The 16,762-nt window shown below is 41.3% G+C and overlaps 1 protein-coding gene across 1 annotated transcript in view; it reads left to right on the top strand.

Annotated features, from left to right (window-relative positions):
- Positions 1–16,762, top strand: part of TRPC7 (transient receptor potential cation channel, subfamily C, member 7) — a 71,864-nt gene that overhangs the window by 43,906 nt on the left and 11,196 nt on the right. Inside the window, exons 4-7 of the mRNA XM_010578880.1 lie at positions 1,821–2,037; positions 7,456–7,689; positions 9,587–9,851; positions 16,223–16,418. Of these exons, the coding sequence (XP_010577182.1) occupies positions 1,821–2,037; positions 7,456–7,689; positions 9,587–9,851; positions 16,223–16,418 (912 nt within the window). The remainder of the gene's footprint in view (positions 1–1,820; positions 2,038–7,455; positions 7,690–9,586; positions 9,852–16,222; positions 16,419–16,762) is intronic.

The raw sequence follows: 16,762 nt of genomic DNA, 5'->3' as shown, positions 1-16,762 counted from the left end.
GAGACAAGTCAGAGTTCAATAGACAGTGTTTTTTCTCTTTTAGTGAAATCAGGGTAGAAATGAGTCTTGTAGAGATTGCAAATGCACTTCTAAAAAGCTTTGTTGGTGAGGCCCCATATATCCATAGTTGTTGTTCCACTTCACTCTTGCAATTTGAGCTCTCTCAGATAGGTCATACAAGGAAAACATCAGAGATTATTACTGTATGGGACATTGTTCAAACATATCCCATCGCCCCATCAGCTCTGTGCTGGAAATATAAATTCTGCTACAAAGTGTAAATCTACCCAACACCAGTCATAAAAAGCTGTTGAGAACTAACACTACACCAAGGTTTACAGCAGAGGAGTGAACCAGCATCACAAGCGTTGGGACTGGTTTTAACACACTTCATTTACTCCTACATCTGCCATAATATTCCTAGACAAGATTAAAGAAACTTGGGGTTTGATTCAGTGCAATATCTACCCACTGAAACACATCATTATTGACCTCAGAAAAAAGCAGGCATGTTAATAAGGGCTTGGAGATAGATAGAGCAGATTTTTTTTTTCATTTTCTTTATTGGAAAGTCTTTCTGGCATTTAGAAACATGCAAATTTTCCAATAGGATTTACTATTCTGTCAACTTCATAAAAGATTTATTTTACGTTTTAAAAATTCAGAGAAGAAGAAGAAATAAGAACCAGAATCATAAGGCTTCCTTTAAATTTCTGCTAAACCTAAAGACCCCTGTTTTTAAAATATTTCCTGCTCTGCAATGACGAGAGCCCTGGGCTCCTTTGAACAAAGCTGCTATTGGAAATAAGGAGGAAAACAAGGAATTTCCTTTTTCAGTCCTTTTTCATATTTCCTATGAAGTTTTATGGTCAAGTCAGATACTAAGAAAATTTTGAGGATACCTTGTCATCGAGGGAAATGAATCAAGGAGTAATATACTGCAAAAAAAATCCCATTTGCTTTCAGGGGGGTTTGGAAAGGGCACATACAGGCCGGCACTTCCATTGCTGTCCATTGTGTCCAACACTGCAGGCTTCAGTCCTTGCACTCCTAAAAATGCTTTTACTATGACATCTTTCTGGAGTAATGTTGTCTTAGATCACAGAAAATGTAAAATGAAAAAAGTGTTATTTAAATTCATTAACAAAGAAAGCTTTTCAAGAAGAATGGAACAATATTATCTATAGTGAAGAGATCTGCTGCTCTGATTCTTGGCTTAATGTCTTGAAATAAATCCCTGTGTTCTGGGGGGTGAATCTACAGCTTTTATAGTAATTATGAGGGAAGACTATCATACCAAAGCATATTAAAAGCATTACTAAAGAATCTTTAAATGAAAGGTTATTTCCTACACATCATTAATGAACTAAGAATTCAGCATTAATAAAAGATTCTAATATATAACAATGATGTAAAGACGAGAAGTGGGCCCATCATTAGGATTTATATTGACACACACAAGTACATTCATATAACACATATACACACAAACATGTCTCATATAAATGTCCTGTCTCTTCATTTTCCACTTACCATATGGCCAGGACAATTAGATACTATATGTGGGTATAAAGGAGCAATATGAGATACTGCCATGCATAGAAAATTATCCAAAGGGCATAATTTGAACTGCAATGCATAACGTCTAGTAATAGCAAAGAACAACTTGAACAAATCTAAACACCATTTAGTTCAAGATCTAGAATTCATTTCTGAATCCTTTTCACCTTGGGCAATTGGTTCAAACTTCTATAGGAAAAAAACTTCCAGGAGGTGGATAAGGGAAAAAAATCTTATGTCTTGTGTATGTTTCTTTGCAGTTGGGACGGACCCTCCGAAGTCCTTTCATGAAGTTTGTGGCACATGCGGTTTCTTTCACAATCTTCCTTGGACTGTTAGTAGTGAATGCTTCAGATCGGTTTGAAGGAGTAAAAAATCTCCCCAATGAGACGATCACGGATCATCCAAAACAAATATTTAGAGTCAAAACAACTCAGTTCTCATGGACAGAATTGCTGATCATGAAGTGGGTATTGGGTAAGCAAAACCAAAATATCTACAAGTCCTCCAGGGAAATTCAACATGACTAAGAATAGCATGATAGACAGTGACAAGACAAAGGAAAAAAAAAACCAAACCAAACACCACCACCCCCCCAACAAACAAACAAAAAACCCCCATCTTGAGGCTAATTTAGCAGTTGATGGCAGTATTTTGATTAAAACAAGTTCAAAGAAGGCTTTGATCTTGGTCACTGCTTTTGAAAATATTGAGTGGTGCTTAACAAATTCTCACTCTCTTGATTTTCCACTTCCCATGGTGAATGCTAGAGATGTTGTCTGTCTGCCTCTATTGGTTTAATCATTGCATCTTAAAGAAGTTAATATAGTCATAGAAACTTACAGCTTCACTACAGGACATTGCTCTATCTAAAGTGAGCAGAAAGAAGTGTGTCCATTGGGACATAGGTGACCACCAGCCAGTTTTACTACCCTGCCATGAGATCCTGTTATAATTCACTGAACCTCAGTTTCTTCATCTGAAAAATGGGTATATTGTTACTTATTTTTTCGTAATGCACTCTGAGATCTGGTGATGAAAACTGCTAGGTAAATAAGAGTTGGATTTTATGAAATTCATAGTAGAAATTGTTAATGGTGAGAGGACAGCACAGCACTCAAATCTTTTAAAAGAAATCAAGTTATCCAACAATTATAAGGTAGTGATTCATGTGGATGAATGCTTCAAGTGCAAAAGTATGTCACGTGCACAAGTTAAACTTCAAGGAGTTTTAGGCAAATTCAGATGTATTACTTTTCTTATGGGCATAATTCATTCCTGGTAGGTCATCTACCTTGAACCATTAATGTAAACAAGCTCAGAAGGATTTATTGGGAAACTGAGCTTATCAACTCTGCAGAGTCTTTGTCTACCTCTTCTGTATCTATTTTTACTCACCACCATGATTTTGATTCTTTTCTTGCAGCAAATAATTCCACTGTTCCATAAGTACTGATGGCATTAAACCCCCCCTGAAAAATCAGATAGAGCTGCTCTATCTGATGACTTCCTGGCCACCATTTCTTTGTTCCCTGTCCCTGCAATAATCAGAATCCCATACAGGATATTAGGCTAGAAAATACAGAATAGATGCCGGACTGGATAGAGTAAGTCTGTAAGATATATTTTTAAAATTATATTAAAGAAGTTGAACAAGATGATTAGATTTTAGACTAGGTATTCTTTCCTTACAAGCAGTAGGTATCTGTCTGCCCAGTGAGTTCCTGAGAGATGAAGAAGAAAACATTTCATTTAAAGCTAAGGTTTTCACTTTTCTGGGAGAAGAAAGGTGATTCATTGTACAGACTTCTGAATATAATGAGATTTTCTAATGACTGCCTACATCAGCACTGACAATCTTCTCTGGCCATTTTACCTGTCTGCCTACATAAAGCTTCAAATAATGTTTCAGCAATACTAAGGTGCAAGTTTGGTGCATGTGGCCTCCAGACAGCTGACACGGGGGCTTGGGCACTTGTTGAGCCCTATATGTGACCCTGAACTTTAAGGACTGTGAAAGCACTAAGGGTGGTGGACTGCCCAGCATTTTGGTGCAAAAATCTTATAGGTATTATAAATACCTATATGTAAGTAGAAATGTAATTAAATAAAAGTAAATGCTATACATAAATATCACAGGTTAAGTTGCTAACACATGCTTTTCCAAAAAGGCAAATGTAAGTAGACAGTAAGTACATGTTAAAGTATAATGAATCTCACTCTTGTGTACTAAATATACATATCTATATTTAAAACTACCTGGCAACACCTGAAGTTGCTGTCTTCAGACTCAACAGTGTAGGTGTGCTACCTACATTTCATTTCGTAGTACAATTAAAAAGTATAATTTTATTTATTCTCAGCTTGTAAATCCTTTCCTTCTCTTTCTGTTCTTTCTCTTTTCTCCTTCATACTGTAGCAGAAGTGATGAATGCTGGTGACACATTACTTGTTCCAACCATAGGAGACCATTTGTGAGAAATTAGTTTACAGGTCCCTGATCTTCGTTCTTTTTAGGGGAGAAAATTGGCTGAGTTTTCTGGCTCGCAACGATAAAATTATGACGCATGTTCAGAATAGCATTATTTGAGGATAATGTGATACATTAGCATAGCACAGTATGGCCACGAGTGAGCACAACCTGTGATAGCAGTTCCTGCAGTTAATCTTGCTGGAGATATGAAAATTGATCCACATGCATACATTTTAAGAGGAAACTACCAGAAGGAGAATTTCAGACTGGAATTATGCAAAAAGATACCATTGCCATCTCCTGCTCCCAACTATTTGTAATGCAGGCAAGTAATGGAATAAACCCATGCAGAGGCAATGACTTTCAACCAGGCAAACACTTCATCCTGCTCCAAAAATCCATATCAGACGCTTTACTTTCCATTAGCCTGCGCCTCTGAAATGGCTGTAGAGCATCATTGGATCAGCTAGGTAGTGTTAGCAGCCCATTTAACATCGCCATGAGCAGCCAGATAGCATTTTAGGTGGGAGAATGCCTTTTTGGTCTCACTCCTCTTCTTTACGAATGAACATCCAAGGGTTGCAGATTATAAACCTGTGAGCACAGAGAAATACCATGATGCTCTGAGAGGAGAACTTGCCCATTTGTACATGGGGCACGGCAATTTCAGTGGCCAGGTCTTCCCATCTCTTGCCTTCAAGTGAGGCAGGCTGGGATTTTCCTAGTGAGCAATATGGAGGAAAGCGTGCACTGGAAGCAGGGAGGCTTAATTTAGAGATACAAAATCCCCACTGCAAAAGCAGCTGAGGTAGCACTTAAGCTCTGAGTAGACACAATCTGAGCACAACTCTCTCTTAATCCATCAGCCTTTGGCCGATCCAGGAAGGCTCAAATGCAGCTCGGCAACATCAGCTGCTCATGATTTATGTACCAGGCCAGTGGATATAAAAATCTGACAAACTGTTCCTTTTTGTGCACAGCTGGTGAACAGCACTTGTTGCACACTTCCATTTTTCTTCCAGACATGCTGTGCTTGTAGCTTGACTCTTCTTCCCCTGCTGAAACCAGAAATGCCCATCAAGGTGACATTTCTGATTATCCCTGCTGTGGGAGAACAGGCACAAGGGACATGCAGAACCTGGAGAGCAGAAGCTGCTCATATCCCACCTCTCTGTCCATCAAACTCAGGGAAACAACCTCTCCCAGAGCCGTTGGGGGCCTCAGAAACATCACACTGAAATGTCATCACATCCTGGCAAATCTGCTTTGCCTAGTTGCCTTCCCTTATTTCTTAGATCCCATCTTATGTCCCAGCCCCTGAATTTTAGCTGCTTTTTCTCTTCTCAGTATTTTTACTTAAGGAGAAGCTCTGAATTACTCTCTCACAATGTATATACAATTACCCAGCAGTACTGACTGAATAATTACTGTAACTTTTCTACTTGTCCTGAATAGACAATTTTCCATATGTATGGATAAAAAATGATTGCCACACAGTTGGCAAAAAGAATGATATGAATTATAGGCCAATAGTGTGATTCTTTCAGGGAGTGATTCTAATTTTAGTCAGTCTACTCAGTTTTAGACATCTCTTACTTCATTAATCTGTGACTTAGGTATATTAAGTGACCAAGATTAGAAAAAAATTTGGATGGGAGAGTTAATATTTAAACCAGAAAAGACATTTCTGGGCATCAGTGAACAAGTGCTTTGGTAGGCAATGTTACCACGCATGTGGTATTTCCTGAAGTGCTTTGGTACTTTTATTTGACACACATACATAATGCGTAGGGCTAATGTCTCCTCTCTATCACTTCTGGGATACTTTTTTTTGAAGCTAGAAATGTTTCTTTAATATTTCATCCTTGCTCCGGGACAGTTCCTGAGAAACCAATTCTTCCACCTTCTCCCTTAGGCTATATATTATTAAATGTTACTCATGGTGAATGACGGCTTAGAATGAAGTTCTTGCTTTAACTCTGCCAAGCACCCGCAGACTCGAGGAGAAAATCTGGGAGGCTCCTCTCCTGCCCTCCCTCTGGCTCTGCTCGGTGCTCAGCAGACCTCAGGCTCTCTCCCAAGAGACCTATATGGGGCATAACCTATATCAGGGTACATCTCCAAGTACCTGCCCAGAGATTCCAGGGCTCTGAAGTCATAGGCTAGCTGTGCCTTGGCCGACGGCAGTATCGATAGCTTAGTTTTCCTTTTTCTCTCAAATCCTTCCCTGTGCACAAGGACTGACAGCGGTAGTTCTTCATGCCCCCACCCTCCGGCTAGATTCACACTGACATGTTTCCTTCCCTATAACCCAGCCTTCAACTGCGCCTCTTGGGACACCATGTGCTTCCAGGAGTCTCTGAAGTAGCCAGGCAAATGCATTTACATGCCATGCCACGAGAGCTTCCAGTAAAGAGGATGGAGAAGAGTTCACAAAAAGGACAAGGTTGCAGGAGGCCACATGGAAATTGGCAGGCACTGCTCCTGCTTGATTAAACGTGAATTTTGCTGCTGCTATGGAAACAGAATTGGGTAAAGTGCAGGAAATATTTATCAGTGGGTTAAATATTCCAATATTTTAGCTATTCAGAAGCAAGATTTTGGCCCTGGAGCCCTGCTGTGATTGAAAATTGGCCAAGTTGGTGAATTTGACCTGAGCTCTTATCTCCAGTTTGCCCACTGAACTTACCTGTCGTCCCCAGCACTTCCCAGTAGAACATGACTGTCAAAACGTTTGAATTGTCTGAGTTTGGCGTTTAGGTTTATCTGTAAGTCTATTGGCAGAAAGATCCTAAATTCAGGCTAAACTCAGCATTTTCAAAGTGGTAGATCAGATTTTAATGAATGGGAATTCATTATTATTTAATATATAAAACTTCAAGGGTAGAACTTCTGTCTTCCCTTTTCTCTAACCATACTGTATTTAGTCCTGGATCCAATTTTCTCTCGTAAAGATCTGTTTCCATTCTCAAAATGGACCCACCCATTATTTTAGGGAAGGAGGAAAACATGAGCAGAGCAAGCAATACCATCTTCAGTGGCACAGTTTAGCAAGGAGATTTGGGGGACAAGAGAGGAAATCTACATTTTTTCCAAACAAACAGATCAGCAGTAGGATTTTCTAATGTCTTCAGTATTTCTGAACTGTGCTTTCTCTGACATCACCAGAAATCTACTTTACCATTGACTCATATAGTAAAATTTGGAAATTTCTACCTCATATGCACAAAAGGACATCTAAGCTTAAAGTTTTTAAGAATTTTTAAGAAAAGATGACACGAGCCATTCTTAAGAAATTCAGTTTAATTGAAAAGTTATTTGCTTCTATCTTAGAAGCCACTATTAGCCAGGAAATGTGTCTGTCAGAATACAAAAAGCACCCTCCGTGTTTGCCGGTTAAACGTGCTCTGGCCTTTCCACAGGCATGATATGGTCAGAGTGCAAGGAGATCTGGGAAGAGGGTCCACGCGAATATGTCGTGCATCTCTGGAACCTGCTGGACTTCGGGATGCTGTCCATCTTCGTGGCATCGTTCACCGCCAGGTTCATGGCTTTTCTCAAAGCAACTGAAGCACAACAGTACGTAGATCAGTACGTTCAAGATGATGACCTCAATAATGTCACCCTTCCCCCTGAAGTTGCTTACTTTACTTATGGTAAGATGCTTTTTGCTATCTAATGCTTCCTGTTTTTTTAGGCTAATGTGTGGCAGTGCTGAGAGCAGCTTTCTTTTTGTGATATTTATGTAGGTTTTTTCTAATTAAACCAAATGATTCTTCTCAGATCTACCCATTCCAGCCATCTTCCTAAGCAGTCAGAAAGGAATTGAGATCTGAACCTCATTCAGTCTCTGATCTTGTGCTAAGGCTACATTCAGGTCAATCACATCCTGACAAAATAGCTTGAGCAACAAATAATCAGGAACTAGGAGTGAGCAGAATATAATTTAAATTACAGACGAATGAACCTGCTTCATTTTCCAAATGTGAGAGGGGGGAGATTTGTGAACAAACATAGGATCTGGAACTGCATTTCTAACTGTTGGCACACTCTGCATCTTTGTTACATCCGACACCTGTATAATGGAAATAGAAACACCAATTACACCCATAAGCTGCTGCTCCTCCAAGAGAAAAACTTTATTTTTGGAAAGCATCTGTAAGTGCTAACGTTTGGAAGTGCAAGCAGTAGCATAACCTTGACAACATTATTTTTGATGGCTGAAATGGTTTTTCCCTGATATTCACGAATGAATAGAGCTTTGCACCCCAGTGTGGGCACTGGATTCATTGCATGCCTCTGCAAGCTTTAGATGTACTCCTGAGCAAAATCCACGGGGATTTTGGCTCACGGAGCAGCTGCAGGAGCTAGAGACCTGGGCACAGAGGAGTGCCATTTGCTCCCCAGGGTCATGAGGTAGTTATTCTAGCAAGGGCCTTGGGCTGGAGAGGAAGATCTGGGGCAGCAGACTTCATCCACTGTAGACATGCACCATTTGGCACCAGAGACATGTGCCCTGAGCCCACACCAGGGTGCACGGCCACATGTTCGCTGGTGGGTCCGTGAGCCGGTCACACCAGCTCAGGTTCTTGGTTGGTGTGTCCCATCTGAAGGTCAGCTTCCCTCTCCCTGCCCAGGCAAGCAAGAGGCCTCTGAGGTGATGCTGTGGTTTGCCTCTCGCTGACCCATTTAAAGTGAGTTCATGATACAAAGGTGCAGAGGGGCCGGCACAGAATGTCACAACCAGATCCTGCGAATTCCTCCATCTGTTGCTTTTCCTTTTGTTCAGGTTACTGAAAATAATGTCTAAGTTTACTGCTGTGTCCTTAAAGACGTCACATGTTTTAGCTCTGAGTCACAATCTTTTCATCAAGAAGTTCAGTTGATGCAAGGACACTTATAAGCCATATTAATAACAATGTTCAAATTTTCAGTAGATTAAATAAATGATGCATATCTGGTATCAAGAAGCTTTTTAAAGTAAAAATATTAGAGTGACTATACTGCAAGAATTGGTTTTAATTTTCAGATGACATGAAGATGATACACTTGATGGTTATATCTGCTTTATCTGAACATATCCTAACTTTCTTATCTAATGGTAGGGATAGAGATCTCAGTCTGCCTCATGCTTCCTTTCCAAATATTGACACAGTGCCATGTATCCAAATCTATAGCCGAACTCCACTGGGTTGTGGTTTTGGTTCTCCATCTCAAGGACTTCAGATGGAAAAGGCACAGCACAGTTGATGTTCGACTGGGAAAAGGAAAATACCAGATTTGTTTAAAGCCATGCTGTTTATTTGCTGTGTGACTTTGGTAAATCCCAGTGACTTGCTCATTTCTCATCTTTACAATGTGAAAAATACAATTCTTCTTGCCCGTACTTCTACAGCATGCTGAGGACTTCATCGACCAGTTGTTCCAAAGCTTTTTTTTTTCTTTAACTCCCAGCCAAACCCAAGATTCAGTCTCGAAAAGGGGTCATTTATCGTCATAACTTCCATCTAACACTTTTTGTTACTAATACCTAGTGTACATGTATTGTTTTAGCCAGGAACAAGTGGCTTCCCTCGGATCCTCAGATCATTTCAGAAGGACTGTATGCAATAGCTGTGGTACTCAGCTTCTCCCGCATTGCTTACATTCTTCCAGCCAACGAAAGCTTCGGCCCCCTGCAGATCTCTTTGGGGAGGACTGTGAAGGATATCTTCAAGTTCATGGTCATCTTCATCATGGTGTTCCTGGCCTTCATGATTGGAATGTTCAACCTTTACTCTTACTACCTTGGTGCAAAATACAACCCTGCGTTTACAACGTGAGTACCTATGGAAAAGCAGCTGCTTTTGCAGGGCTCAATCCATTTTGGTCCGTTGCTGCTGTCAGATGGTTTCTACTCCAGTTGCATGGGGAAGTCACACCCAGACTTTGCCTGGGAAACTTGTAGCACAGCCTCCAGCCCTGGTAGCCAGCTCAAGACCTGAGCGTAGGGAGTCGTGTAGTTCAGAAATAGCTATTATTTCTGGCAGTCAAGATAAGAGCTGAGGAAAATATTTTTTGAGATGTTCAGTTTAGTAACTCCAGAAAAGTAGTGGTGAAGAGGTTAGACCTAAGATTATTGTTCTTAAAGCTGTAAGCTGAAGAGTACGTAAAATAAGGGAGGATTTTGCTTATGTGGGGTCTGTTTTAGGATACCACCTGAGCGCAGCTGTGATTATTAAGTACATATCTTGCAGAGCCAGCTGCTAGTCGTGATGCTCAAAAAAGCAAAACAACCCAGGATGCCTAGGCTGTGTTTTTTAAATCCCGACTGGGAACTTTTCGGCAGAGACCACGTGAAAGCTGCACAGAGCATCAAGCCAGGTTACTGGCCACGCAGGGCAGTGGGTCTGCCTGGGTCGTGCTCACCCGCCAGCGCTTGCTGGGTGGCCGCAGAGCCCTGCGGTGGTGGCTGTGCTAATGTCCTGCCTCCATCTTGTCAGGGATGTTGGGAAGAGAAAAAGGTTGGCAAATGCTTCTGGAATGAGGTTCAGACTGAGGCTGCTTTTGAAAGGGGAAAGTCTACAGCTCAAAGGTAGGAGAAAATGCAATCTTGATTCTCCGGGACCCCGGAAACCCAAGCCCCAGCCCTGGTGGGGACAGCTGAGGTCCCGAAGGAGCTTTCAGAGGAGGGGAGAGCCTGGTGCCTTGCTGTGTCTGAGGGATGTGTCCCAAACACCCCAGGAAAACCTCCTCCCTTGCACTGCGATGTGGCACCAGCATAGCACCGTGGCAGTCAGCTTTGTGTCTCACAAACCCACCATGACTTGTCTCAGGGACACGGTGGGGACTTTCCTTCCCACAGAGCTGTCTGTGAAGGAAGAGGAAAGCCTGGCGTAATGTTTTCCCCTTGCTGTGGTCTGACTTCCAGGCAACCACGCCATGCTTGTAACGCGTGAGCCCACGGTGTTTACCAGATGCAGAGCAGACAGCCGGCATCTGAGGTGTCATTTCTCTAATGTGTCACGTAGTGAGCTGGTGGCTTAGCTCGTAGCTCCTCTAGGAGAAATGACCTTTTCAGCATCATTTCTGTCCTGCGAGTGGCTGTTTCCTTCCAAATGCACAGGAGCCAGTTTTACTACACCACCCTCTTGTGCTATATGTATCCTGTAACATAATGTTTACTTTCTCTAATTGAGCCAAATATGCCTTCTAGACCTCTCCTCTAACCTCAGGATACATTTTAATGGAAGGATTTATGAGGCCAGATGCAATTGCATTTATCTGCGCTCGGTAGTAAGGTAGAAGAAAATTGAGTGTGTGGGATGTGACTTGCTTCTTATTTGAAGAGAAGGAAATGCCCTTGAAGCACAAGGCTTAATGAGAAGTTGAGTCGATACCATCCTTGACTGCCTGGTGGCACAGTAACCTTCAGTTATGGTATCCCCCAGGCACGTTGCTAGAGCACGTCACTGAAGAATTCCATTCTCTGATGCAATGCCGTGCAGTAACTCTCTCATTAGCACTCATTACCTAAGTGGATCTTCCAGTAGTTGCTATCTTTTGATGGAAATAATGAGCAAACATTGACTAAAATGATGACTGCTCACTGGTAGAGATTGCTTAAATGCCCAAGGGATGTCTGGATTCGTGAGTCTTGTCAAAAGGCAGTGCTCTTCCTCCTTAACTTCAGCCTGGTGACTACTTATCCTGGAGGGACTTCATGGTGTTATGAAGCAAATTCTCCATGAGCATAAATTTGCCTTTTAAGAATTTGGAAGAGATTTAAAATGGACTTCTGATTATTTAAACACATGGGAGTGTCAAATGATGATCAGTGAAAATGAGCCCTTTCATCATATGAAACAAAGAGAATAGATTAACATTCATCCCAAAAATCCTTCTCAGACATCTCAGTCAACAAGCTAGAAACCCTGAGGTATACAGTCTCAAACAATTTTAATAAGCTAATGACAAGGTTATACTGGCAGATAGGCAGCTACCAATTCTAGCAACATTTCCTTCTCTCTTTTTTGTGAGCTGCTTGTGAGCCTTGCTGAACGTGGTGGGCTCCTGCTGCCATTAACTTATTCATGAAAGGAAGGAAAATTTCAATATTAGAACTAAGTAGCTTGACTATTGTGAAAATTCACTGAGACAAAGAAAAATAATGCTTACTTTGGTGTCCTCATAACCATTCTGTGACTTCAGTGACTTCACTGAATGCATTTCCTGGTGGGCTTGTTTGTGACTTCTAACGAGGATGGGTGAAATTTTACAGTGGGCAAGTTTTATACTCAAAAATATGACTATTTGACTATGGGACCTGATCCTCAGAGATCACTTGGCTAGTCATGACAGAAAAAGACCTGCTGGATTTGTGCAGTAATTGATTGCGGCCAGTTTCAAAGGGCAATGAATTGCCAGCTCACCGGATAGCCTCAGTGAGAAACCTCACAGACAAAGAGCTACTCCCTGAAATAACTTTGAATTACATATTTAAGAAAACCACAGCTTCCCAGGACAGTACATAGGCAGAAAAAAGAGTGTACATTTGTCCAGACAACACTAAGAGGGAATTGCTTGCTTAATTCTAATGGTAATGATCAGTGACTGTTTGGTGCAACTTAGCTTTCGCCTTCCCTTGCTATTGCACTTTTGAAATCTTGTGCTCAGTTTTGCTTGTGTTGCTATCTACAGAGCAAGCACGTAGCACCCCAGTGGCCTCTGAAATGAGTTACCATGCAAAGTTTCTGTCATTTCTTCCATTCTAATGTCCTGGATGCAAAGGAAATAAAGATGCAGTGGACTTTATGTCACACAGTTAAATGCAGAGATTATTTAGCTAACCGTGCTATACTTTCAAAAATTTTTTGAAGGTCTTCAATGCTGAAAAGTAGACCATTTCCACGACAGTTGCAACCAACCCCAGCTATGTTTATCTGTTTATTGTATGCTGTGTACAGAACACAGCTCTTGAAAGAGCCTGTAATTAAGAACATGCTATGCAAACAAAATCGAAATGGAAGCAAGACTGATTGCATACATCTTGCTTTCTGCATCACAAATCAGGCTGAAGGCTACCATGCGAGGTTTTCTGTCTCCCTCTCCCCAAAGAGAGATGTGACTCACTCTTCAGTGCCAATGTTGCTGCTTCGAGGCTTGAAGGCTTTTTTCTTCTCATTTTACTTTGTCAAAATATGATCTTTTTGTAGATTATATTGACTGCGTTGCTTTTTTGGCGGTGTTACGTCTCAACCAATCAGTTTAAGGAAATAACTCAGTCAGAAAGGATGCCTTAAGCTTTCTTAAAGAGGAGGACACAAGATTGGCATGAAATCATAGCCTTGCCATGATCTTTTTTGATGAACAGCACACTGCTGTTTACAAAAGCGAGGAAAATCTGCAACTAGATGATTGCCTATGGTCTGTTTTCTTCCTTGATGCAAAATGTTTAAGTTTTTAAACTTTGTTTAACTTTTACAAGCCTGCGTGTATAGAAACAAAAAAAAAATCTCTGCTCTCTCCTCACTGCAACTGTTGGCTCTACCATGGCAGAGAGAGAGTGCAGGTACCCATCTCCACAAGGAGCATCAGTCAATCTGCCACTGCCAGATCCCCCTGCTGCCAGGAGCTGTCAGTCTGGGCAGAACTCCTGCCTTCCTCCATTCCTTCATTTGTCTGCCTTTCAGAAGGATAAAACACCCGCTGACCTTGCAGGAAGGGGGTAAATTGCTTAGCTGGCAACGACGAGGCACATCAACATCTTGGAATCTTTGAAACTTGGCTCCAGACATCCTCGTCTCGTGTTTTAGTGAGATGTTCTCAAAAAAAAACCAAACAGCCAACTGATGTTCCCTGTGACCTGTGCCAAATCTCGTGCAATTTGGCAGTAATCTAAAAGGGAGAAGGAAAGAGCCATCCAGCCTTTTTGGAGGGTAGGGATGGACTAGTACAAAATTTCCTTAGAAATGTTTCCTCTACGAGAGGGAGACCTGCATCTGCCTGGGGGCATTGCTAAGCACCATTTTGGGGTGCTACAGGTGAGGTCCACCTCTCACACCACCTTTCCAGTCCCACCACCATGGGTGCTGGTCCCTCACCTGACCTCGGGAATAAGGACTATGGACATTTGCACTGGAGCAATTGCCTGCCCCTCTGCAGTGCTCAGGGAGGTCAGGGCTGCTTGCGGTCCTTAATTAACTTTTGAAGGAGAATCTGACAGGACGCCAGAACAAAGGTTAATGCTTAAGCTGCGGAAAAGCAACAGAGTTGACAGGTTGTATTAAAATCTGCTGGGAGGGTGGAAAACTAAGGGAACCTTTCCAAATTAAAAAAAGGAAGGTTAATAGCAGGGTGCCACTGGGATCAAGGCTGAGGGTTATGGTTTTTATTAGTTTGTAAGTGACTCAGGTGGTGGGTTTCAAAGCCAGAGATTTTTGGTGTCACATGTGTTCTTTAACTGGAAAGTACAACATTTATAGAATGAGCACTGGCCAGATTGCTACCATAAAAGCAAAGGGTATCTATCTATCATCTGACACATTAATGCCAGCAACCCTTGGCTGCAAATGAGGACAGGAGACAAAAGCAGAGTGTTACAGGAGAGGAAATGCCCAGCAAGGGGAAAAGTGATGGCACTTGTTTGCAGGGCAGTCATAGCTCATCCCACAAGTGGATCTCTGCATGCTGTCCCAGCCTCAGGCGAAGCAGCAAGAGGGAGTGAACATGGGATCAGTGACTCCGTATCCCTGATATGGAGACCCACTAGAAAGCCACATTTTAAATGAAGTTGTGCAACATCGATGCGAAACACCACTCAGGGTTACTCCCCACAAGTCAATGCAGTTATATTGGCTGAAAAGAAAACCTAAATATTTACTGCATTCTTACTACTACTTGTAAATGGAATGTGGAATACCATAAGTTATGATGGGAGATAAATACCAATTTGCTGTGGCAGAAAGGAATTGCCCAGTGGTCTGCACTAGCTTTTCAAAGGGTTGAAACTAATTTCTTTTGCTTTTATGCATGGTGTAATTGATCCTGGAGTTGATGTAAAGCTTATTGTTCCCTTAGGTTATGTTATAGTTTGTGTCTATGATCTGGTTTTAGGCAGAGATTTAGCAGGATTAGGCTGCCACCCTAGTAAAAAACATTTCATCAAAATAATTTGTAAATGGCATTGTTTTCTTAGAAGGCATTTACCTCCTGGCAGGCAGGGAGAGAGGGGAGGTAAGTAACTGTTAACGTGCTAAGGATTGTTCAGTGAAGGCAAAAGTGTTTCTAAATTAAAAATTAAGCAAACTGTTTCCAAAATGTACCAGCATCCCTCCTCCTCCTTCCTTCCTTCCTTTTCAGCTGTGGCTGGTCCCATCCTGCCAGTTACAGCTTTGACTCCTCTGCATCAGACTCTCTTTTTGGCCTGTCAGTCTGGCCACATCCTTTCCAGCCACACTTCCCTCTGTCATTGGCTTATTCTCCTCTTTTTTTCCTGTTTTCAACCTTTTTCTTTTCCTCTGGTTCCTTTCTACTTTCAAGCAAGGGCAATAACCATATCAAAATGCCTCTCTGCAACATCTTCTACTGCTCCTTAATTTCAGATTTTTGCTACAAATGCTTGGGTGTCTGACTTGTTTGCAGTACCAAAGCAGGATGGGAAGAAAATCAGACTATGGGTTGACTACTTTTGCACTGTGTGCTCGTTATATTAATGCCACTAATCAGAACTTTTCAGTCACTTTTCCTGGGTAACAAGTAGTGCTTCCCTTCTGCCCTGGAAATAACATATAAGGAGGTCAAACTAGGTTCCTTCTTCCCTTTCCCAGATAATGTCTGCCTGTCTGCTCTGGATGAGAAAAGCATGAGTAAGTAGAATTAAAAAGCCCTACGCAAAAAGTTTCAAACTGCAAGTTGTCCATGGAGAAGTCCTTAATAGGGACACAAAATCCAAGTGACAAATAATGTACCTGAGAAGAACAGATGGAGCAAATGAGGGGTCACTCTAACTTTATGGTATTAATCAGAAATCATATTTCTTTATCAAATCAGGAAATATGATTTGCTACATCCCTGGGTGCTGGATAATGGCTTACAATAAGCATGCTAAGGCATCATATTTATGTTGGTGGATTGCCACTTTGATTATTAGCATTTGGCCCGGCTAACCTCGTGTCAACTCTATAAAGTGATTGTTTGCTTTGTTTTTAGGGTAGAAGAAAGTTTTAAAACCTTATTCTGGTCAATATTTGGCTTATCTGAAGTGATATCTGTGGTGCTGAAGTACGATCATAAATTCATTGAGAATATTGGATATGTACTCTATGGAGTATATAACGTGACTATGGTGGTGGTGCTGCTTAATATGCTAATAGCCATGATCAACAACTCCTATCAGGAAATTGAGGTAAGATAAGAAATTAGATTACAAACTTAATGTACTTAATTATCACCAATAATGAAAATGTTAAAAAAAACAAGGAAGCTGTAGCTTATTCCATCTGAAAGATGAGAGTGCTGTAGAAACTCAGATCTTACACTTTGTAAGACTTAAGGCTGTGTCTGTCCTCCGTAAATTAAGATTGAATTAATAATTAACAATGAATCATTTCTAGAACAACTTCAGCTTCCTTGGTTTTAATGACCATCTGTGAGTAAACCCAGTTTCCTTTACATGTATTTATTGAAAGTAGTTTGTAATATTTTTTATGACCTTTGTCAGTTATGATCGTTTATCCATGTGTGTTACCT

Source organism: Haliaeetus leucocephalus, unplaced genomic scaffold (genome assembly GCF_000737465.1).
Source record: "Haliaeetus leucocephalus isolate CR32 unplaced genomic scaffold, Haliaeetus_leucocephalus-4.0 Scaffold656, whole genome shotgun sequence".
Taxonomy (NCBI): Eukaryota; Metazoa; Chordata; class Aves; order Accipitriformes; family Accipitridae; genus Haliaeetus; species Haliaeetus leucocephalus.
Note: the sequence above shows the minus strand (reverse complement) of the source record. Positions and strands in the feature narration are given on the sequence as shown.